A 26,423-nucleotide genomic window follows, 5' to 3' on the forward strand; every position below is an offset into this window, starting at 1 on the left:
TGCCCTACTCAAGAACAGTTGACAGCTTAATGTATGCCATGGTCTCTACAAGACTGGGTATTTCACATGCAGTCAGTGTTCTGAGCAGATATATGTTAAACCCCAACAAGCAACATTGGGAGGCAGTCAAATGGTTACTTTGATATCTCGAGGTACATCAGACTACCTGTTGACATTCAAAAATTAGAGAGAAATCTAGTACATTATGTGGATATATTTTTTTTGAAGGAAGGCTTCCATATATTAAATCATCAACGAACATATACAATTTTTCGGACTACCCCCGTACCAGAATCACCGAGGGAAGCCTATCTTATGGGAAACCTCAAAAAAACACTATACAAAATTATACCAGCAAAGGGGAACAAACCCTCATGCTTCCCTGATCGCCTTAAGCCCTACTCTATCTAAGAAAAGCAGCTTTCTAACCTGTTGAGGGAGATCACTAAGGTGGACATAGAAAGAGGAGGATTGGGTGCCACTACCCATGCGAGCCAACGCGTCGGCAGGGGAGTTGCCTTCCCTGAATATGTGCTCAAATTTTATCTACCCCCTAGATTGGAGCCTGGAGATTCTATGAATCTAATAGCCCCAACTCCAGCCAGTTGTAAAAACCCCATTCAGCACATCAATAACTAGCCTAGAATCCGATTCCACTACAATATTGGAGAAGCCTCTTTGCAGACTGAGGGCTAGACCATCATGAATGGCTCGTAGCTTAGCGAAGTTGTTCGATCCCTCGCCATACGCTGCTGAAAAAGCAAAGATAAAATTACTTGAAGCACCCCCACAAATCCCGCCTCCGCCTGATCTCCTTGGATTCCCTCTCGCTGACCTATCCACATTAACTTTAATCCAACCCTCCATTGGGTTCGTCCAATTAACTATCAAAGGCACATGAAGGGGGTTTTGGGAAATAGGTGAAATAGAGGATACAAGAGGGGCGAGGCTGGCAGGGGGCAAGCAAGCATGGGTCCTGGCCGGGCGCTACAAACTCGCGATCCACCAATTCACTCTGGCTGACACCACGTTATGTGGATATTGATTATATAGGGAATATGGACAACAAAAGGTCAATGGTCAGTTACTCATTTATACTAGTGGGTAGAGAGATCAATTGGATGTCAAAGTTTTAGTTTGTGGTTGCTCTTTCCACAACCGAAGATAAGTTTATGACAGTGACAGAGGCTTTTAAGTAATATGCTTGGTTGCGTGAAATGATGCATGAGTTAAATATTCAGCAAGAGGCCATGCTGGTTAATTGTGATAGCAAAAGGGTGATCAATTTGGAGAAGAATCTGGTTTACCATTATAGAACTAAATATATTGATGTTCGTCATCATTTTATCCAACAGGTGCTTGAAGAAGGCGATGTTAATCTCGAGAAAATCCACATGAGCGTGGATTCAACGAATATGCTTATAAAGGTGATTCTTCCAAAGAAGTTCAAATTTTGTTTGACTTCTCTAGGTATGGCAAACGTTTGATGAAGACGGAGTATTCACAAAAGGCGACGGCAACGGTGAAGCTACGATGAAAATGATTAGAGATGGGGCTTGGAGTTGTGATTTATGATGATTGAAGCCATGGTGGAGAATGTTATTTGATGTCTTCAATTTGTACATGAATAAGGGTCTCGATCGATCGACTAGTTTAATCAAGTGAGCCTCAAATTTTATAAGATTGGTCTCTAGACACTTTTAAACAAATTTGCTAGATCAAACTCTCGGCTCGACCAATCGACATAATTCAGAAAATTCTTGTAAACAAGTTTGAGCATAGTTCAATGAAGCTCGATCAATGTCGATTGATTGATGCTTAGATTGATGACAAGCGCAGTTTTGCATAATTGCGTATATTGTTTCCTATTCTGGTTGTCATATTATAAAGATGGGTATAATGCATGATTAGGGCATCGTAAAGGGAGTCAAAACATTTCTAAGAGGGTTTAAAAGGTAGGATAGGGTTTTCTGAAGGGTTTCACATCTATAAGTAAGATCCATATCTTATAATTCATTTTTTATAGTGGATTTGTTGTCGCTTTGTGCTGTGGTTTTTTTTTTTTCCCACAAGGGTTTTTCCACATAAAATCATGTGTACTCATGCATGCTTTGTTATGTTCATCTTTCATGTGTTTGATTCAAATTCGGAGTTTACTTCCATAGCTTCCCAACACACCCGATGGGTTGACCAACCTTCTTTTTTTTTCAAGTTATCCACACAGGGCCCACCCGATGTATATATGGATTGGGATCTTGCTCATGTAGATGGGTTGTGTTATACAATAGATTAAAGATATGATTAAGAACTTACATGACTTTCAGATTTACCAAAGTCCCCATCTCTTGAGGGAGTGAGCCACTGAAAGAATTGGTACCCAATTGCCTGCAAAAGAATGGAAAATCAGAATAATTTAATGAAGAAGGTAAATGCAAAGTCAAATGACTAAAAAACATCATGTAATCTCGATGGTTTTAACTATCACATGAAGCTAAGTTAACTCCTTTGGGTCGGCTCAACTACGGTGCACTTCAGGTATCGTAAGTGGCCTGTTTTTAGGCTTTGACTCATTCCAGACATACCAACTTAGTTTTGATCTGGAACTGAGTCGCATTCCAAAACCAGACACAACATACATGTTGATGAATTTAGAATAATGAAAAGAGCATTTTTCACAGCTCGCGATCAACTCCAAAAATCAATGGTCAATTTCATTTTTGAAAGATGGCTACACCACCATAGCTCATTTATAATCGCATTGAGAAGATGGAGGTCCAACCATTGGACCATCTCCACATGTGGGCTCAAAGGAACCACACATATTAACGATCTTGAGTTGCAACACTAGGAAAACAAATTCCAATGCAATCACTTACTATTGAAGTGATGGTTTAGCAAGTGCAAACTAAACAACGGTATGATTATTATGATTGGCAAGTTGTTGGGTGCCACATTGTTAGGTCTAGAGTGGCAACCCTCACATGCGTGTGTGACATGTAAGGGAAATGGATTGGCTACTCCCCCTGCCACAAGCCCAGTGGTTGGTGGTCGGTGCTCTATGAGCCCCACCATGATGTATGTTTTTCATCCATTTTTACAAATCATTTTAGGGCTTCATCCAAAAAATAAGAGGGATATAAATCTCAGGTGGACCACACCACTGTAAAACAATAGTGATTGGATATCCACCATTACAATCCTCCTAAGGCCCACTGTATTGTTTATTTGACATCCAACCTGTTGATTAGGTCATACAGACCCAGATGAAGGGAAAAAACAAATATCAGCTTGATCCAAAACTTTTATGGCCCCAAAAAAGTTTCTAATGGTCAACGTTCATTCAACATTGTTTCCTATAATGTGGTCCACTTGAGATTGGGATTTACCTCATTTTTGGTCTCATATGATCAAATTATCTAGAAAAATAGATGGATGGCATGGATGAAATACATACATCATGGTGGGGCCCACAAAATACCGACCACCAACCATTGGCTGGTAGTTGGGGAGTAGCCAATCTGTTTCCTCTTTCGATCATGATCAGATGGTTATAACAACTACTTGGCTGGTGTACCACACACCACCGACCTAACTGGTGTGGGTACGTGTCGTGTGAAGACGAACGCTGACGCTCCTTGAGCTCCGGGTTATATGAACGGTTCAAAGGAGATCAAAGTTATGTGACCCCACAATGATGTATTTATTATATCCACACCGTTCATCCATTTGGCGAGATCATTTTAAAGCATGATCCTAGAAATTAATCATATCCAAAGCTCAAGTGGACCACACCACAAATAGCATGCAGTGGGACAATGATTCTCATTGTTAAAACATTCGTGGGGCCCACCATAACATTTATTTTCCATTCAATCATTAATAAGGTCATAATTGTGGTCCACTTGATCTTTGGATCTGTCCTATTTTTTGGTTCAAGCCTTACAACAAGCTTGCCAAATGGATGGACAGTTTGGATGTAACACATACCTCATGATGGGACCCACAGAACTTGGTGACATCAACACACTAACCTGGTTGGTGGTGTGTGGTACACCAGCCAATCCACTTCCAACTACTTGCACTAAAAATTAGTGTCAATGATTACACTAGACCAATGAACAACTCCTTACAATTATCACAGCTAACATAAAACTTTAATTAATTAAAAGTTAAATGACTAAATTAATCATGTATTTGCATTAAGAAATAAACGATATCTTACAAATTGGTTAGATTTCTAAGATTTCCAAGTTCCTTTGGGATGCTTCCAGACAACAAATTGGTACTAACACTCCTGAAAAAACAAGATCAATATGATGTTAATGACATAGATCACAAGATTCACAACAAGCAATGAATTAGAAACAACTTCATTCCATTACTTGCATTAATTTGGGCACCTTCATCATGGGTCCCACATAGAGAGATGGTTTGATGATTGGAATCGTTTATATTTTGGGGTGTCACACTACCACTGAAAGGAAGGACTCGATAATTACACCAAAAGTAGATCATAACCATTTTGTGGAGTAGAACATTAGCAATTGAAAGTTATACTTTCAACCATCCATATTCATTTGTTCACAACTCCACATCGACATATGATAATTATCCATTTAGCATAACTAACGGACTATTGCCCAGCCACAACAGTGATAACAAGAGGGATAGTTTTGATGATCCATTAACCTTAAGTAAAAGTCAGGTAAGTAATGTTGGTAGTTTTTTTTAAAGTAAAGCATTTTATCAGCTCATTAAATCGATTCAATGGTATTTCCATAAATATGGAAACCTAAGTGGTCTTAGCTTACTTGAAAATGATGTTTCTTTTTATTTTTCTTAATTTTATCCTATATGAGTTTTATCCCTAGGTAGACACCCCGTTCGAAATGAGATTGAACTACCCTAGCTTCAGCCAGGCTTTAATTAAACTCTTTGGGCAACCTAGGCACTATTGAAAATGTAAACTGATCAAATCCTAGAAACAAACAACGATCTTAATTAACAAATTTGGAACCTAACCAATCATATCCTAGCCAATTATCCAGACTCTCTAGAAACATTACTTACACCTTATTTTGATAAAGTTGTCTCTAATCAACCCACAAAGCATTGAAAATGCAAACAAGTCAAGTAAAAAGGGTCCCCGGTATCTCCCAGAAACAAACAACGGACCTGATCAACAAAATAAAACCAAGGCTTGTGGTGAGCTGACAATCCATGTGGCTCATTTTTATTGAATGGAAGTGTTGCCTTACTCCTACTAAAGCAATATCATAAATGGGTGTCACATCATCAGCTAATGGTAATCTGACAACTCATGCAGCTCATTTTTGCCACCTAATCCCTACATAAGTATACATAAGCATAATCATTGATGGAAGGTGGAAACGTCACCATCGATCGTCCACGAGCCAATGGTTGAGGTCTATAAATCCTATGCATGTAGCAACTCCCATTCTAGGGGGTCTAGAGATAGAAAGAATGGAGAAAGGGCGAAGAAAATCAATGAGAGAATGTAGGGTCAACCATACGTCCGATGCAACCGGAAGATTTCTGACATGCTAAGGTGTTGCTTCACTCAAGAGGTCGATCCTAGGAATAGCCTGCTAAAGAAGCCAGTGAAGTGAAGAGTAGAGTTAGAATCAAGGATATCCAACTATATCTTTTGTAATTTTATTTAAAAATAATAATAATAATAACTATCTCCCCTTTTCTTACGCACCTCTCAAATAACCCAAATTATATGTCATTTCACACATCCGAATCACATTAATAATAACTATCTTTATTTTATTTTTTTTATTATTCTTCTCTGCCTTCTTTTACTTTATTTGCCTACCTAAAGTCTCTGCAAGGGAAGGATAGGATTGCATTTCATTTCAATTACTGCATTTTATTTAATTTTGCCTACCTGGAGCCACTTGGTTCCATGCGATGTTTGAAATATCGGTATTGCGTTACGTATTGCATCCTTAAGACACAAATACGTATTAGTTATCATGCGGGATATATCACTTGTAATGAGTAATTTATCTCCTTTTTTGGGAAACATGAGCAAACATTGGGAAAATGGTTGAATTTTTTAATAAAACTTCATGGATTGTTAAAAAAAGACCTTAATACACTTTTAAATCATAACATTGCAAAAAAGAAGTACACATAATAGTTTTCATTTGTTATGCATTGTTTGAATAAACTAATGTAATTATATTCAAATTGAATGTGTATTTGATGATCGTTTCATCAAATACTCCTAACTACTTTGAAATTGGTCTCAATTGACAATTGGTTGAAGGAATTTTATTTTTTTTAAGATTAATATTTTAATAAATCTTTCATATTAATTTTTATTTTTCAAAAATTGACAATGACTTAACATATCAATAAATCAACCCTCATACATGCTTGATTTCATGTTTGGAGTGCAACATTGCAAACAATTTGGGAGAAATTGGATAAATTTTGAATTTTTCCCAAATTTCTCCAAATCGGACCACCTACACTCAAATTTTGAAATTAGAGTATACGTGATGATCGTTTCATTAAATACTTCAAAATTAGTCTCACTTGACAACTGATTGAAATAAATTTTCATAAAAAAAAATGGAGAACATAAAGAACCAACTCCAACTCCATGATTTTCATACAAAACATGAAGAACCAATGGATTTATAACCATTTGACATTGATTTAACATAATTTTAATAAAAAAAAAAAAGATCAAAATTGAAAATGCTCATTAGATTGAACATGTGTGTTTCGTATCACACGGGTGACATACAAGATATATCGTGGGATATATCAACCAATATCATCGATATTTAAAATATTGGTTCCATGAAATAAGGCTTGATAATTTATTGTACTTTGCATACCTAATCCTTATGGGTTATGTGAATCACAACTAGATATAGACATGTAAAATTATGTTGAAATACACTAAAATCCATAAAATCCTAAAAAAAGTAGAGACCGTACATCACTGCGGCCCTTACCTAGAATCTACAGTCATAATCGAACCGTAGGAGTCATTTGAATTGGGAAATCTCTTCATTCCTTAACTTGTAAGCAATTTTACGATTTATAGTCAGTCGTAGATTCCAAGCTTCATTTGGTTAATGGAAACTCCAAATCAAACTTTCATACCTGAGTCAGTTCCACACCCCAACTGTGTAACTGACTGAAAGTAAAAGGGCACTGTGCTCACACAGGAGCATTCACAAAATTGGCAATTCCACTAGGGACCTCTAGCCACTAAACAAGGCCTGATTCGAAACATATGGGATTTTACAATTATTATTATTTTAGATTTTTTATTTTTTGCGCCTTTACTTTTCTGCTTTCCAGTGTACATTAGTCCTAGTTACTTTTCTACTCTTTAGTGAATACTATTCCTATTTAATTTCCTGCCTTTTATGCTCTCCACTTAACTCTAGTCCCATTTACTTTATTGCTACTAACCCACTAACTTTCTAGTGAATATTGGTCCTTACCAACACATTAACATTCTAGTAAATACTGATTTAATATTAGTGCTCTTGATGGATAGATTTGATAAGCATTGCTCATATCATCTAACAATAATGATTTTATAATATATTCGGTACTGTCAAGAGTTTTTAAGCATGTTTCATAAAATGCTTAAAAAATTTGTTTTAGAATTATTCATCATGGCCTAAGTTGGAGAATGTAAGATTTCTATTAGGTGGGTCTTATCTGATCAATGGTTCAAATAGATCAAATCTATTTACCGTTAGATATTTGGATTGAGCATACCGATGGACTCCAATAGAAGTTATGATTGATTTAGATAAGGGGTGGTATGCTTGGACTTTGTTGTGTATCGAAAGTACTGTAGATAGACATGGATTCTAGATTATTTTAGTGAAACGTGGTCCCTTGTAGAGACATGAATTCTTATGGTGCGGAGACTCTTAGATGAGTAGTTATAATGCGTTGAAGTACTTTTGCCCTCTCTTTTATGAATGCAAGTCTTGATCTCTTCACCTAAATTACATAAAAAACCTAAGTCCAATTAAAGTGTTTCTAAAAGGGTGTGAGGTGTGGAAGACCGAGGTACAAGAAAAGAAAGTTCAAGATATCTTAATCTCATGTCTTCTCACTCAGGGGCACGTTGGAGTTTAAGATTATATGATCACCATAATTAATATAAAGACAATCTTGTATTTCGTGACTATTGTTTTGCATACCTGAATATGAAAATGTCTAGCCCCAAATCAAATGTTAAGTAGGAATATAAAAGATATTTCCTCTTGGGATTTGTTCTCGTGCATGTGCCTACAGTTCTTTCCAACCTCGCATGTGTGTTGGCATTTGAGGCACGTCTATGAGATCAATCATCGGATTAGCCTCCAGGGTTCATTGGTCGTGATTGATCGAGAGTGTGCTTGAGCCCAAGGGCAATCTAAGAAGATCAACCATTGGATTTGCCTCTCCGATCGACCACGTATGATATCATGGATTTCTTCATGAGATAGATTGTTTATGGTCTCGACCATCTAATCATGTGAGATCCGAATGGGTGCAATATGAACTGTCCGATCTTATTCGTGTTGGAGAGTACATCCCCTGGTGTTTGAGAATTATTTGAATGTTGTCAAACATATTTAAATGGGTATGGTGCTAATTTCTTAATTACATGAAAAGCCACCAATAAGCATCTGGAAGAGAATACGATTGCTCAACTCATAAAGCATTTTAAAACACTAAGAGATTACAAGCTTCTCTCTCTCTCTCTCTCTCTCTCTCTCTCTCTCTCTCTCTCTCTCTCATTTTCCTATTTTAAGTAACCTTTTCTACCTATCGTAGATATATGGTTACACAAAACATAATTATTAAATCTTCTATGTTTGAGCATATTTAACTCTTTTGTGTTTGGTGGGTGCCATCATTAAGTTTACAAGTTGAAGGGCACATTTTCTCAAGTGCAAAATGGTTAGACTCCTTGTATCTTAGAGGTGGAGTTACTGTTATCCCTTCTGTAATTGATTGAGTTGTTAGAAGTGTGCAAGATGCACATGTGTGCCGACACGTGTTGGGTGGGGAAACCCTTAACGGGGCCTAACTCACAAGTGGTAGCAGGTAGGGCACCCTTGACCCACTACCTGTCTCCACTGCCTCTCCCTTTCTTTATTTAAGGGTGGGGGAGAGGGTGAGGGGTATGTATGCACATACAAATGCAAAGAGGGCCTACTCTCGTGCTTGGTGAAGGTCACTTGTATCAATATACCATTGTCATCGCCAGATTAGGTAAGTGAATTGGCCAATGTTCCTTTTATGTAGTTGATTTGAGTGGGTGGTCGATTTTCATGTTCAGGTTCCCTAATTCGATTGTGTATTAATTATATTGCTTGATCCATAATAGTAATAACACAAATGTAATGTATCATGTTTCTTCGCTACCGCCCAATAGTGGAATAAAAAAGTGATCAGTGTGATTTCAACATAAGGAAATAGTAAAATGGTTTTTGAAAATTTTCCGCATATGTCACACTACACAGAATACACATAGGCAAATGCATTTTTAATCGATGTAACATGTGTGTGCCATTGTGCATGGCCCGTGGTGACGTAACACTTACACATCATAAAACACATAAATTTATTGTGCACTACACAAGCTTTTAGATATGGCATATAATGCTAATAATTTACCATAGGTGTCACCTGACTATTGTCATGAAGGAATTTCTTAATTGTCTTTTCAACTTTGATTGCTACTAATACGCCTAATTGGATAACTTTTATGCCGAACTAATAATGTCTTTATTGCCTACATATTAATTTATTTTAGTGATGCCAACTATTGGATCACTAACGATGATTGCACATAAATAAAATTAAAATAAATTATCTCAGATATGGATTGACTAATATGGGACCCGCTCTTACCTAATGTAGTGACAAAAAATGGTGTCCAAATCACTTGTGGCCAATCTTTTGAAATGAGAGAAATTTAATGGGAATAATTTTGACGACTAACATAAGTTTGTTAGGATTTTTTATTAAATGAAGAAGATATGTTGTATATAGTGAAAACTATTACGAGAAAAATCAAAGATTGAAAATGTGGATGTTTCGATAGGTGGCTTGAATCTTAGAAGAATGGCCCCTTACGAAGATATTGACAACAATCTTCAACATGCCTTCAATCTTCATTCTTCATTCTCCATTACTCATTTTCCATCACCATCTCTAATTGCCTTCCATCATAGATTCATCGTCGCTTTTCATGCACACTTCGTCCACATTAAGCCTTCGTCAACCCCAGATAAATTGCATAGAATTTGAACTTCTCTATAGGAACCACCTTCGTAAGTATGTCATCCGGATTCATGCTTATGTATATCTTCTCAAGAGTCATGCCTCCTTCCTCAAGCACCTATCAGATAAAATGATGACGCACAACAATATGTTTAGTGCGTGAGTGATAAACAAAGTTCTTTGCCAAATTTATAGCACTTTTGTTATCACAATCAACTGACATTACCTTCTCTTGAAGCCTAAGCTAATTCATTATTCCTCTCAATCAAATATCTTTTTTGAATGTTTTTGTCACTGCTATATATTAAGCTTCGGTTGTGGAAAGTGTCACCACAGACTGAAGCTTCAACATCAAACTGATCACTCCACCCGTTAACACAAACGAGTAACTAGAAGTCGACCTTCTATTATCCACATTGCCCATACAATCTGAATTCATGTAGCCTACTAACTCGTCTCCTGATTTTTTAAATGTCAAGACGCAGTCATGCATACCTCAAATATATTAAAGTAGTCATTTTTTAAAACATGTAGGCAATAAATTGGGGGTTGTCGTGTAATTGAAGTAGTTATTTTACTGTCTCCAAGTATTGCTTACTAGATTTAGATATGTATCTATTAACAACACCCATCACATGTGAAATATCCAGTCTTGTATAGACCATCGAATACGTCAAGCTGTCAACCACATTCAAATAAAGCACATAAGACATAACTTACTTTTCTTCATTTGTGTTAAGACACTGTTTTAAAGAAAGCCTAAAATGAATCACGTGGGGAATATTAAGCGGCTTTGCCTTGTCCATCTCATACTTCACTAATACATTCTCAAGGTATTCCGCCTAAGATAACCAAAACTTGCTTCTCTTCCTATTTCTGTGTATGTCAATGTCGAGAATCCTCTTTACAACCTCTAGATCTTTCATTTCAAATGTCCCTAATAGTTGAGTCTTCAGTATGTTGATAGCAGATATATTATGACTAGCGACAAGCATGTCATCAACATATATTACCGAGATAATAAACTTCTCATCACTTAGTGTTTTGTAATAGACACAATAATTGTACTCACTCCTGGTAAACCTTACTCACAATGAAAGAATCAAATTTCTAGTACCACTACTTAGGCGACTGTTTTAGGTTGTACAACAACCTCATCAACCTTCAAACTTTGTTCTCTATTCGTATTTTGAAACACTGTGGTTGTTTCATATAAATCTGCTCTTTTAATTCCCTATGCAAGAAAGCAATCTTCACATCCATCTGTTCCAGCTCAAGATTGTAATGGGCAACCAACGCCGATATGAATATGATATATACTTGCTTTACCATGGGCGCAAATATGTAAATAAAGTCAACACCTTCTCTCTGAGTACATCCCTTCGCTACTAACAATGCCTTATACCTATCATGTTTTTTCTTAAAGATCAACTCGCACCTGATCAATTTATGGCTGGAGGAAAGCTCCATTAGCTCCCACGTCTTATTCTTGTAATGGGGAGTTCATCTCGTCATGTATTGCTGCTTTCCACTTTTCAGCATCTACATCGTCAAGAGCCTCCTGAAAAGTAGATGGATCCCTCTCATTTGTAATAAAAGCAAATACAATATTCGAGTAATCCCTATATCTTCTCGGTAAGTTACGATACCTTAGTGGATTCCTTTTCACAGGTGGTTTCTCCACCTGCTTCTGTACCTCTATCTATGTCTCAGTATCATACTAAGTCTCGTCTTGTCCATCTGATGTCCACAACTGACTTTTCATCCTCCTTGTGTTCATCCTTACAGAATAAGGATGTTTTCTCGAATTTGACGTCAGAACTGAGAATGATTTTTCACGTAACCCGGTTATATAATATGTACCCTTTCACACCATTATCATAGCCAACAAAGACATACTTTTTAGCCCTTTGGCCTAACTTATCCCTCTCAACTAATGGTACGTGAGAGTAGGCATCGCAACCAAATACTCGTAGCCTTAAGTAGTCAACTTATAGACCACTTCACACTTCCTTTGAAATTTTACATTCTATAGCCATAGAATGAGACAGATTCAAAGTAACAAGCCGTGTTAACGGCCTTAGTGTACATTTCCTTGTCTGACACAACATTACTCATCATGCATCAGACCCTCTACACCTTTACCTTTGCCCTGATTATTTTTCTATCATCGCTTTCCACTATTTAAAGTTGGTGAAAACTTCAAATTTATTTTTCATAAATTAAACCCACACCTTTTTAGAATAGTCGTCAATGAACGTAACAAAGCATGACGACCCTCTATCAGGAACTACGGGCACTGGCCCCTATGCATCAAAGGCATACAATCCATAACCCCCTTTCAAATAAGTTTTCCAGACTTAAAAGATAACCTAACTATTTGACATATATACAATGCCAGCATATATTAAAATCAATGCTTTTAAAAACTGAAATTAAACAATGGTCAAAAGGTACCATCATGCCATGCTCGCTCATGTGGCTTAAGCGCACATGGCACACAATGCAGATGTGGAATTTCGACAAACGATGTAGCTCTACTCGATGAAGTACTCTTAATCAACCTGTAACGATTACCATTCCCATGTACCTTCATTATTACGAGTGCCCCCTTTAAAACTTCAAGGACATGATCGAACCTGATGAATTTGTACTCAAGCACCTCGAGTGCACCTAGAGATATAAAACTCTTCCTTAACTTAGGAACGTGTCTAACTTCAGTGAAGCTACGCTCCATGCCATCAAACATCTTAATGCGCACCGATCTAATAACAACCATATTACAGGTATTGTCATTGTCCATAAACACCTGACCACCATCGCACTCATTGTAACTAGTAAACCAACTCCCATAAGGGAGCATGTGATACAAAGCCCTTGTATCCAAAATCTATTCCTCACTGAAATACCCAAATTTTGATGTGGTCAGCATGTCACTATCACTTGTCTCCTCATTGGATTCCGCAGTGTTAACGTCTCTAAAAGAAATATCTGATTTCTCATTCCTCGACTTACAATTTTGACAATCCTTCTTCATATACCTTGTCATGCCACAATTATAGCACTTCAACTTAGTTTTTCCCATGCCCTTGGATTTGGATATCGATTGCAAAGATCCATTATCCCGCTTAGAATTTCTCCCCCTCGTAACCAATGCATCTATAGAAGCATCCATGTCACTATTTTTCTTTCTTATCACCTTCAACTGAAGTGCTAAGACAACGGTCTTAATGCTAATGGTTGTCCTACCAGTGCACAAAGAGTCTTTAAATGACTAATACAATTCTGGAAAAGAATTCAACAGAATACATGCTTGATCTTCATCTTTCATCATCTCATTCACATTCAGCAATTTACAAATGAACCTATTGAAGTTACTAATGTGGGCCTCAACTTCAGCCCCCTCTATCATCTTCATACTGAACAATTATATCTACAGATATAAGCAATTCCCAAGAGACTTCTTCACATAGATGTTCTCTAGTTTTACCCATGTATTTACTATAGTTTTTTCTCTCATAACATTATAAAGGAACTCATCTGTTAGACCATATTTTACTTAACAAGAAGGTTGCAGTTGAGTAGTGCATGGGTAAGATGGCGGAAGTGGAGGACGCAGAAGAAGCCTAGACAAGGATCCAGCATTGGCATCTGTCCAAGCAACCCCACTCTCTTCATGGCCAATATCCCATTCCGATGCTCAGCTACCGATCTCAGGCCTCCATTCTCCAAATTCGGGGAAATCGTTGATATCTTCATTCCAATAATTCAAAACTCATCGAGAAAAAAAGGGTTCAAATTTGTCAGATTCCAGCGGAGAGAGGATGCTCATGTCGCCATGGTCAAACTGCAAGGTTCTCTGTTAGGAGGTCACCCCCTTCTCATTCAAGATGCCCATAATCGCCAGTTCTACTCTTCTGGGCCTACCAAGAGTGCTCCCCCGTCCTTCTACCTAACCCAACCCTATTACCATCTCTTCCCTGCGGCTAACATTACCACTCAACCCTCCTCGAGAGGGCCCTCGAAGCAAGGGGGTTTCTCGTTGTTAACTCCCACTTGGATCTCCAAGGCCCGAAGAAGACACCTTATAGCTACGCTAATATGGGTGGCCTCAGCACCCTCCTGCTCTGTTATTCATCTAATTGACATTCTCAGAACGTCCCCGTTTGGCGCATTGAAGGTGGACGTGGCTAGGGTATCAGCCCAATCCTTCCTATTCACCTTCCAATCCAAGGAAGAAGCTCTGATATTTCAAAGAGACACCCTCCTCCACCACTCTATGGGCCTAAGCTCCATTTCACACTGGGGGCCGTCGGCTATTTTGACCAACCAAGGAACTTAGATCCGCATCTAGGGGATCCCCCTCCATGGGTGGTGCAGGCATTCCATCGAACAGATAGCAAGCTTCTTTGGTGCGGTGGTGGAAACTGACCAACTCTCTCTATCATCTTCATTCCTCATGTTTGCTCGAGTTAAAATCATCCCTAACCCAGAGCCAGAACTCGCAAATGTCCTGGATCTTGAAATAGATGGCCTATCGTTCCTAATCATCACTTCCATTGAACCTTCAACCTTGGCCCAAGAGTCTCTTCCCATCTCCAACCATCAGAAGCCTCCCCTACAGCCAATAGAAGATCCCAACTCAAGGGTAGCCTCCTCCTTTCTTCGCCCTACTCTTCTAGAAAGTGAGGAATTTCACTGCGACCAAAGCTTTGGCCCATCCGTAGCCAGGGGCAGCTCACCTGCCAGCCAAATATACCAAGACAGTCATCGCTCGCTAGGTGTTCGATGATTTACCTCACCCAACCAAGAAGCACAGAGCAACTCTCCTACTTTGCCCAGGACCCCTGCCCACCCAATTACCCCAACAAGCCCATCCATTAAGCACCCTGACCATACAACCACCTATCCCAACCTAGCGAGGATCACCTAGTCCCTTCCAACCCCCACCATCGCCCAGCTCTCACTCAACCCCATATGATCCCCAAATGCTCGACGTCTGGCCACATCCAATCAGCGTGGCCCCCGAACCCCCTACTCCATCAACTAATCCCTTACATTCGAACCCATGGTCCCAATCCCCTCCACTCTCAACCCAACAAGCCTATCCCTGCCCCTACCTAATCCATTCAACACCCATCTCTTGTCCAATTCCAAGCCAAACCTTAACCCAAATCAACCAGTTCCCTCTCTCAGCCCTCGTAGCTCACCCACTGCTATAGATACTCACCCCTCTCAGCCAGGGCCTGCTCCCAAGCTGACTCTATCATCTGGCCCCTCCCACCCATCCTCGGAGGATGGCATAAACCAGTATCTGGAAGTTTGTGCACATATATTCCAGACCAAAGACAATTGATTGGATAGCTAAGGGAGGTAGAGCTGGCCTTGCAACTGTGTAACGTCTTGAAAAAATCTGTACAAAGACCCGAGGACCACCTCAGGCAGAAATCACTAAGGACCAAATCCTTTAGAAATTAAACAAAGATTAATTAAGGATTAAACAAAATCACCTGTCGAATTAGCCTGGACAGCTTTCAATATGAACTGCAAGACCTAAAACCATTAAAATCACTAATGTTACATTGCCTAGAAATCTAGGATCCTTCTCAAAACCCCGTTGCTCTCGAGAGCATCACGAAACTCTGTATTGGACCTGGACCGCGCATTGAAAGTCAGATTACCACAAAACTATATGCTTATGACCGCCTTACTATGCTCGATGATCATCTCAGAAATCAAGTCCTAGTAGTATCCAGAAACGTACAACTTGAGCCTGGAGTGAAGTGTATGAGAAACGCGAATATCTTTAGAAATAAAGGGGAACTTAAGTGAATTGAGCCGTTCGCTTGCAGGCTAAATCTAAGGATTCAGACCGTCAGATTCTAACTCAATTACACCCTCAGATCAGGAAAAAATTTCAACACATGTCATTATACTTATGGCCCTGATCGAGTAACGGTGACCGTTGAACTGAAACTGATCCTCCGCGGTCGATCTGTAAATCTGATCGGACCGAAAACTTAACTTGACCTAAATCCAATGTCAAGGAACTTACTCCGAACCGTACGTAGAAAAGGGGCCTCTAGATGTGCTCCGTTGGACCGAAACAGCTAACTTTTGGCTATATCCTAAGTATACCATGGCCCTAGGGCCATTGAGATCAGTTCTAGGCATATATAAGTGCCTTAAACCCTCTCTCTCCCATTCCATACAAATTTTTAAACCCTAGGAGAGAGAAGAAAGAAAAGAGAAGAAGAAAGTAAGGAGAAGAGAGAGTTGTGGATTGTCGATGGGATTCGATCCCACCACTCCACATGCTTAATCACCTCATCCGTGTCGCTATACCAGCAATTCTGATTCCATTTTTAGGTAAGAAATCCTAACCCTAATATATTTTAGGGATTCAATTAGAGTAAATGATGAAATAGCTAACCTAATTCATGCTATAGGTTGTCGTTGTGCCATAGACAAAGACTTAGTATTTAAACTGAATTTGTTACGAGTCTACCGGCGAAAGGTGCGGACTATAAACGTTTAAGTTATAGTTTTCAAGGATCTCAATGTCAATAATGGTTTACGACTGACTTGATTGCTGTCACATATGCTTAAATACGACGTATTCCGTGTATTAAACATATATATGAACTATGTTGAATATAGCGTATTTCATGTGTTTATTGAAATGTTTGAATGAATATGGAATTATGATTTGTGTTTGCCATAATTATTCATCGTAAATATATGATTGTTGTATGTGTGACAACTCCTTATAAAAGGGTTTGCCCTAATATAGGTTATAACTAAGTTGTATCATGTATATTGAAATGTGTAGTCCAGGTGTTCGATAAAATGCCTGAATGAGAAAATGCTTGTTGAAATGTAATTGATTAAGGTATTGAGATATGATTTTTGATCCCCTTATCTATAGTTACAATTTCCTTCATATAACCTATCTTACTACTACGTGTTTTATGAATGAATGCCCATGTATGTTAATATGTACTCTATGTCTTCGTTAAAATGTTTTTATGAGATTTTTGGTTACTACATGCTGTTTGGACTAGCACATATGAATGTCTATAGTATTTGAAGTGTGAATGGGACTACTGCATAGTCCAGGTAATCGGAAAAGTTTCTCGAGTAGTGGCCGAGGTCGTTTCGCCACATAAGACATGTTCGATGAATCCAAGTCGTACGCCATTTGTCGACAGTGGTTAGGCCACAGGGAATGCTTACGTACTCCATGTCAATTAATTCAATGTATGCTTGTACTAGTCGAGCTCGTTAAGTAACCCGATTGGCCTAATGTATGTTCACCATGTATAGACGCTACTGCTTGAATCTAAGGTACCAAACTCACTAGTGAAAAGCCTGGTTAACCTTGGTATCTCGATCCGCTAAGACTCATGAGCTAGGCATGGTGGTATGGGACACCGTAGTAGAGCTGTCGGCCTACACTGGGGCGACGAGCCTCTCCGTAGTGACCAGTGAGCAACCCAAAGTCATGAGCCGAATACGGTGGTATGGGACACTGTATTCGAGCTGTCGGACACACTAAGGTGACGAGCCATTCCCGTAGTGACCTCGAGTATACCTTAGGACCACGCTAAGGTAACGAGCCTTTCCATAGTGACCTTGAGTATAAACTAAGCCTGTGCTGAGGTGACGAGTCTTTTCGTAGTGACCTAGAACTTGTCTGTCGTATGTGATTAACTAAGATTGATGACCCTAGATGGATTATTGTTTGGGTAAACAATAAAAGGGGAGGTACCTTAGCTTTCTGAATTTGCTGTATGAATAAACCTAAATAAATTACATGGCTAACACGACCATGCACCACATTGCATGTGCTTTGATGAGGAAGCGCATGTTTAGGGAGTTTGTCATACGCAATCGTGAGATGATGTCGCTAATGGAGTGCAAGCGAGGGCATGCATCATTACAACATACCATTCTTGTATTAACAAGAGTACTTAGGATATGAGTGTTGTACTGCTTTATCATTACTGCTTGACTAAATTGATAACATGTTAACCTTTGCCTTATAGCTCCACTGAGTTGATCATTCACTCCTACTATAGGACGATATTTTAAAACACCAACTAGACTCTAGTTTAGTTGCAGATGATGGCGATGCTTACGAGACGGAGCCTAATTTTTATGATGACGAGGAGTTCTCCTACTGCAGTTATCGGGCAGGTCTATTTGGGCCATGTTCTGATCGACGGGGATTACTGAGATGCTGACTAGATGACATTACACATTTTGTATATTTTAGAATTTTATATATAATTAATTGACCTGGTAATATGATCATACTCAGGAGACTTACAATCACTTATATGTTCTATATACTTATCATAGTCTTCCGCTTGCGTAATCTAATTGTCCCTAGAGTATAATATGTTGTTTTGGTATAATCTCATTCATGTTTAATGTACTATTACAGTCAACATTTAATCACCATTATCTATGTTGCATAACTGATACGTTAGAACTCAGGAGTTGGGCATCTGCACGACCCCCGATTTTCAGGGCGTTACAAGCTGTGAGCCAATTACCTCTGTCAAAATTTTAGAAACAGATGAAGACAACGTGCTTTTGGAATATGTTTCTGACTCGCCCACTGATCCTCTTGATTCTCTTATTCCCACTTGCAACGCAGAGGGAGAGCTGGAGCTCTGGGTGGATATGTGAGGACATCCAAACTAGCTTTAAAATGCACCTCCCTCGACTTCAGCAAAACTCCTCTCGGACAACATAAAAAAGAAGAGGAAGGCATTGCCCAGGTGAAGCTTTCGCTTAGCGAGACTCGAGAAAAGGGCCGCCACGGAAGGATGAGAATCTAATGCCTAGCATTCTCTCATGGAACATGCGTGGAGCTGGCAACGCTCCAACCCTGCGACATCTGAAAAGACTCATCCGCAACCACAAGGTAACCAGTCTTCTATTACAAGAACCCATGGTTTGACCCACTAAGAGGATTCAGGTAGCAGCCAAATTAGGTTACCAACAATCCATAGTAGAGGACATGACTGGAGGGAAGATCTGGATTCTTTCCTTCCCCCCATTCCAGCTCCAAACGATTGCAGCCTCCAAACAGTGTGTCAAGCTTCGAGTCTCAGCAGAGGACAGCGATCGATCCATCCTCATTTCAGTGGTTTATGTAGCCTGCAGTAGAACAGAGAGAGCTCAACTCTGGGACGAAATCATATCCACGACCAGATCACACAGTGGACCGTGGCTTGTTTGTGGAGATTTCAACACCACCACCTATCCAGGTGAGAGGATTGACAGCCTAACAGTCATGAACACCAAGAGCATGGATGAATTTAGAGCAGTAATAGGAGACGCGGGCTTACAGGAAGTTGGGTTCACAGGATCCAAGTTCACATGGTGCAACAATAGATCGGGGCAGAGCCGGCGATGGGCCAGGCTCGACAAGATGTTGTTCAATGCTGACTGGCTTCAGGCATTCCCTAGAAGCAAACTGGAACACCTCCCTTAGGCATTCTCTGATTACTCCCCCATGCCTCTTTCCCTTGAGAACTGAGAGGTAATGGGCCCAAGCCTTTTAAATTTCAAAACATGCGAACACATTATGATGATTTTCATAGATTATTTCTTCAATCTTGGCAGCAAGAAGTGCAAGCCACCCCTATGGTCAAACTGCTTCTGAAAATGAAAAGGCTGAAGTCAGCCTTGAGAATCTGGAACTCCCGGGTCTTTGGGAATGTCTTCAAAACATTAAGCTTGAGGAAGATGGGGTAATCTCAGCTAAAGCTAAGCTTCTCCACTCCAAATCAGAAGAAGACAGAGTCAGACTTAACTTGGCCCAGGCGTCCCTCAAGAAAGCTCTCCTCCTTGAAGAGATATTCTGGAAACAGAAATCCAGAATCTCTTGGCTTAAGGAGGGGGATCGCAACACCAAGTTTTTTCACGCTTTCGTCCTTGACAAGCGAAGGAAAGTTGCGATCAAATCCTTCCAAACCCCCTTAGGTCCCACCATCCACTCCTCCAATGAGATCAGCGAAGAGGCTGTCAAATTTTATACAAACCTCTTCACATCCAGGGCCACCCAATCCCCAGCTAGCCTCTTAGACTACATCCTCACCCTCATTTCAGACCATACAAATGTCCACCTATTGTGCCCTCCCAATCTGGACAAGGTTAAGGAAGTTGTTTTCTCCATTCCTGCCGACAGCGCGCTTAGCCTAGACGAATTCTCAGGCGTCTTCTTCACCTCATGCTAGGACATCGTCCATGGAGACATTCTAGAAGTAGCCACAAACTTCTTCAAGGAAGGTCTTATCTTGAGCTGGTGCTTGTCTATCTTCCTAATACCTAAGAAAAATAACACTGCGAGCTTTCCTAATTATCAGCCCATCAGCCTATGCAATTGCATTCACAAGATCTTATCCAAAATTCTAGCCTCCAGACTATCCAATATGCTCCCATCCATCATATCTGAAGAACAAATTGCCTTCGTCAAGAATCGATCCATTGTTAAGAGCATTTTTATAGCTTTGGAAATGGGCAACGACATCGATCGAAAATCCCATGGCGGCAACATCATTATCAAATTAGATATGGAAAAAGCCTATGATAGGATGGAATAGCCATTCATCTGCACCGTCCTCCTCAAATTTGTCCTCCATCCAGACTGGATTTAGCTGGCGAATTAATGCTAGGAAGGCCGCTGGTTCTCCATCATCATCAATGGAAATCCGTTAGGCTTCTTTCAGTCTTCTAAGGGCCTTCGCCAAGGAGATCCGCTTTCTTCGGCTACCTTCATCATTGCAACTGAGGTCCTCAGTAGAGGTCTAAAAGACCTCATTCATTCAAGAAAATGCCTTCCATCCAATCTCCCAAGGAGCTACCCCATTATATCTCATCTCTTATTTGCTGATGACACCATAATTTTTTTGAATGGCAAGCTTCCTTCGATCCGTTCACTGCTAACATTTATCCAATCCTATGAGAATGCGTCGGGACAGAGAGTCAACTTGTCCAGGATCCGCTTCACACTCCCTAAGAGAGCTGCCTCTATTAGAGCTAAGCAAATCGCTAACATCTCAGGTTTTCAGCAATCCTCTCTCCCTATCATATACCTTGGCGTCCCTATGCTCAAAGGGAGGAGTCGATATCTTCATTTGCTTCCCCTCATTCACAAGATCGAACAAACGATCACCGACTGAAAGGCGAAACTCCTAAATCAGGTAGCCAAGTTGGTCCTCATCTAGCATGTTTTCGCTAGCATCCCCATGCACATTCTATTGGCAGCCAACATTCCAAAAAAAGCTAGCCAACACATTGAAAAAACGCTAGCGTCTTTCTTCTGGGGATCCTCGAAGAGCACCAAAAGGCGTCATTGAGTTAGCTGGAGTGCGATATGCTCATGACAACCAAGGAAGGCCTAGGGATCCGTCAATTGGGTGATGTCATGCAGGCCTTCTGCTGCAAAATGGCTTGACACCTTTTAGAGGGGAAATCACAATGGGCTAGACTTTTCACGAAAAAATACATGCAGAAATTTCTCCTCTCAACCAACCCAACTAGAATTAATGGATTCAACATATAGAAAGACATCAGAAGTAATCTGCATTTCTGCATCCTCAACTCCAGATGGTTGATTGGTGAGGGGAATGTTCAATTTTAGCTTTAGAACTGGATAGGTAAGGGCTTGCTCATTGGCACAACAACCTCCTTGCCTCCACCCCATGTCAGAGAAGCTCTTGTCTTTGAATTTTGAAACCCTTCTAACACCTGAAACCTGGCCCAAGCTGAAGACATCCTGCCCCCTCGAGCCATCCTAGCTATCAAAGACAATGGTATTTTCAAGTCCAACGGGACAGATAAACTCATTTGGAACCTTTTCTCGGATGTCAAGTTCTCCACCAAGTCTGGCTGGAGCTTTCTACGGGCATCCAGGCCTAAGCAACACTGAACGCTTTGGGCCTGGAACAAGTTTATTCCTCCCAAGGTCGTTGTCTTTCTCCAAAAGGTAATGCATAAGGCAGTTCCGGTGGACGCTACCATCTAACACATCGGGATTAACTTAGCATCCAGATGTGTCTGCTATGGCCATCCTATCGCCACTCCCGTTGCCCCCTTCCCTCGAGTCATCCATCCATAGCCTCCCAGCGCTAGCCCTCAACCGATTTATTCAGATGCTCAGCCGTCTGTTGCGGTCTCCTGGTAGGCTCTCCCACATCATTCCTGCCATGTTACAGAGCCGAATCCTCCTCAGCCCCTCCAACAGGGCTAGGACCCTCCTGCGGTACTCAACAGTTCCCCTGCCATCCTTCTGCCCTCACTTTTAAACAACAACCCCCCTCAGCCTCCTATCTCCAGCGCCTCTCAAACTTCCAGCCCTCTTCATGGAGGTCAATCGACCTAGTCACAAGCCCACTTTACCAGGCAGAGCACACTGCCCAGCCCCTTATCCTCCACTAGCCGTTAACACACCCTCCCAGCCAACTCTGCAGCTCCCTCCCTCGATCCCCAAGTCGAAGATCTGGACCATCTTCTTTGTCACGACGAAATTGCCTCCCAGTTCTAGAGTCATTTCACTCTCCTATTCCAAATGCCTATCATCCAGGACCAATCCATCCAGGCCAGAGTCCAGCAGTGGACATCAACTACTTCTACATCCTCCTTGCGGCTGCTTCTCCGGGGCTCAACCCCCTCCATCATAATTTGTGAAATCTAGCTAGGTAGGAATGGGGCAAGATTCGAGAATCACAAGTTTAAGGTTGCTTTCACCATCAGCAGAGTTTCTGATTGGCTCATTGAGATTGGTGTTCTCCTCCCAGACGTTGACACCTTTGTATGGAAAGGGCTAGTTCTCTGGGGTTCCGGCTCAGCCTCATACTCTCCCCCTCTAGCTAACATGGCTCTGGTCGTCAGATGGTTAAGACCAACTAGGAGCTGGATGAAGCTGAATGTCGACGGCTTTGCGACGGGTAATCTAAGAGTTGGAGGTGGGGGAGGCGTTTGCCGTGACTGCTTAGGGAATCTGATCTTCGCCTTCCATAATCGTTACGGTTAGGTCTCCAATATGATAGCGGAAGCCCAAGCCATGGTTGATGGTCTCATGTTTTGCATGGATATGGGGATCCTCCATCATAGTTGAGATGGACTCCTGCGTTCTCTTCGAAGCCGCCTCACGCCCCTCCCTTTCCTGCGGCTGGAAGCTATGGTATCACCTTGAAACCATTTATCAGCTCACTCGGTCCCTCAACCTCAGATTTAGCCACACCTTCCGGGAGGGAAATTCTGTGGCAGATGGCCTCGCCAACATCGCCAGCAGAGGTGCCCCTAACAAGCTTTATCTCAGCTCCTCAGCCCTTCCCAGGCACGTTAAAGGGTCCATTGTCCTAAACAAAGCAAGGGTGGGTCAGATCAAGCATCATAAGACCAGGAAGGGTTTGGGGTAAGCCCACCCTCCTGGACTGTCCTTCCTACCCTCCTCCCTCGTCCATTTGTTGCCTTTTTGTGAGCTATTTTGATCATCCTCCACTTTTTGTCCGAGTGCTACTGCTGATCCCCGTCGGCACCTCGCTCAACCCGCATTCTCTTCAACCTTGTTTTTTGTCTTTGGGTATACGATAGGCGGGGTCTGATATCTTTTTGCTCATCTGAGACCTGCCCGAATGGTTGTACATTTCGTTTATCTTAATAAAATGCTAGTGGCACGTGTCCACCTTTAAAATAAAAATAAAAATAAAAATCATCCGTTAAACACAATTGGATTAAGATATTGGCCTTTTTATTTAACTTATTCAATTCTTCTTCATTCATGGTTTATGATCCTTTCCAAGGAGTGTGTCTTCCAATCCTTGTTGAACTAGGATGCGATTCATCTTAACTTTCCATATTCAAAATTGTTTTTTATCGGAATACTTCTCTATATCGAACTTCATGTTAGATGTCATTGATATATACCTTGCTTTTATATTCAATCTACTTCCCAACGTTAGCTCTAATACCACTTGTTGGGACTCGTGGAAGCACACAGAGCAGAATTAGGCAAAGTAATCGCAATCACATAAACAAACCCAAACATAAAACAATCCGAATTTTTACATGGAAAAAACAATGGCACAAAGCAACGAGTATGTTGATTCAAACAACCCCTCGAATCTCCTTTGAATCCCTAGGTATGCCCTTGAATCCTTAAGAACAACTTAGAAAGCCCTAATCCCAATTATACCTGATATATATACTATCACAACCGGAATAGGAAACAAATCACACACTTATGCATTTTTGTGTGTCTTAAATGGTACCTTCGATGGCATCGATATGCATTGAAGACTTGTCAATAACATCGAAGCATCCTTCGATGCCATCGAGTTGCACCTCCAAAACTGTCCAGCAATCAATTAGGTTTTTTCTATATTTTCTCGATGGGATCGAGCATCTATCGATGACATCGACATCTGTTCGATGACATCGATATTTGTTTGATGATATCGAGTCCCTGATATAGAAAGATTCATGACATTGACAACGAACACAAGACTCTCACAGATGTTGGTAATCATCTTCATTATCTCCATTGCAAAATATTTTATGGTTGTTAAACTTATGGAGTCCATTATGGTTCATTAAATCATTATCATTACAACATCATCATTATCATCATTGCCAACAGTTGCATCACGACCATGATCATGACCATCATCGTCACTGCCAATAACAACATCATCATCATCAAAAACAACATCATCATGGTCAAGCTACTTGCCTATATGTCAGAAGCTCCTAAATAACTTACATGTACAGCATGGACCTTAAGTTGCCGATAGATGAAGGCAAGGAACCTGTTAAATAGTTTCCACCCAATTCCCTGCAAATAAATGCCAAACTTTGTAATTAGTGCAGTAATAAGCTGCAAGCATTGAAGCAGTAGTCATCGAAGGAGGAAGGATGGGCCATGATAAAGTGATCCAATTTTCCATCGGGTACCCACCATAGATGGGCTATGATCCCAAAATCACATGGACCAGACCATCCGATCTTTGCAAAATGGAGGAATTTAACTTTTTGAACCATATGTTTAAAGACCTCAGATCCAACGGTAAGTTCACTGTACTTTTGGCCTGCAGCAAAAATGCAGTAAGCCCACCTGATGGATGCTTCTGATCACCTTCTGTTTTGTAATATGTACATGCCTACACTTCTTCTCTTTAGAAAAGTTTTAGTAAATAAGATGAGGATTAAGAAGAGAGATTTTTCTCAGAAATAATGAGTAGGATTTTTCTCAGATTATGATGGACAGACGGCTTGGATCTCACACTCATGTGCCACATTGGCAAACATCAGGTAGCATATGGATAAGATGTCTTGTACACTTGCGTGGGCTTAGCAAAGGTCATATATTAGATATTTTATATAGCCTGTGCACAGTATATTTATTTTTTGGGGCCTGAAAGTAGACCCAAGCATACACACACAAAATTAATTGTAGCCCACCTGCCCACTAAAATCTGGGTCTGAATACCAAATGCATGGCCACTGGTTAAGATGGGCTAAAACCCACAACCTCATTGTTGAAAAACACCTTATTAACCATTGAGCTATGGGCTTGAACCCGGGCCGGTCCTAATTTTAACTCTCAATGTGAACGAAATACCCCATGCATAAGAGGAAGGTTATTTTGGTCCTGAAACGGGTGTTTTGTGGAAGGGTTTTTTTTTTTTTGATAATCTGGCTTCATATGATGTTTGATATGCAAGCACTTAGAAATGGTACACAGGGCATATATCAACTCCAACTAAACCGACAAAAAATCAGATTGGTTGAACAAACCTGACCTTATATTCATGGACACTTATTAAAATAATACCATGGATGTTTTCATTTTTAACCATCCAATAAACGTCCACCAATCTAATAGTAAGATAAAAACAATGAACATTTTGCAATTCTAGTTCCTGGGTATCATCCATCATCCTCTGCTAGCGAATCAAAGTTTGTATCTGTGGAAAACACAAATTAGAGCAGAGAAACACATACAGGTAGTTGAGGTGAGTCAGATTCCCGATGGTTTCTGGAATGTGACCTGTAACATTCTGATAAAAGACTATCCTGAAGGGCAAAACAAATAGAAATAAATGAATTTATATAAC

General features: G+C 40.4%; 1 protein-coding gene across 10 annotated transcripts in view; it reads right to left on the reverse strand.

Moving 5' to 3' along the window:
• LOC131220882 (probable LRR receptor-like serine/threonine-protein kinase At1g56140) overlaps positions 1-26,423 on the reverse strand; it is a 101,443-nt gene that overhangs the window by 68,660 nt on the left and 6,360 nt on the right. For 6 of the 10 annotated variants that reach the window (XM_058215757.1, XM_058215761.1, XM_058215755.1 and 3 more), the window contains exons 3-6: positions 26,311-26,382; positions 25,070-25,141; positions 4,223-4,294; positions 2,314-2,385 (exon numbers count right to left, since the gene is read on the reverse strand). In XM_058215757.1, the coding sequence (XP_058071740.1) occupies positions 2,314-2,385; positions 4,223-4,294; positions 25,070-25,141; positions 26,311-26,382 (288 nt within the window). The remainder of the gene's footprint in view (positions 1-2,313; positions 2,386-4,222; positions 4,295-25,069; positions 25,142-26,310; positions 26,383-26,423) is intronic. The other 4 variants (XM_058215758.1, XM_058215763.1, XM_058215759.1 and 1 more) reach the window with 3 other exon arrangements.

This window comes from Magnolia sinica, chromosome 12 (genome assembly GCF_029962835.1).
Source record: "Magnolia sinica isolate HGM2019 chromosome 12, MsV1, whole genome shotgun sequence".
Taxonomy (NCBI): domain Eukaryota; kingdom Viridiplantae; phylum Streptophyta; class Magnoliopsida; order Magnoliales; family Magnoliaceae; genus Magnolia; species Magnolia sinica.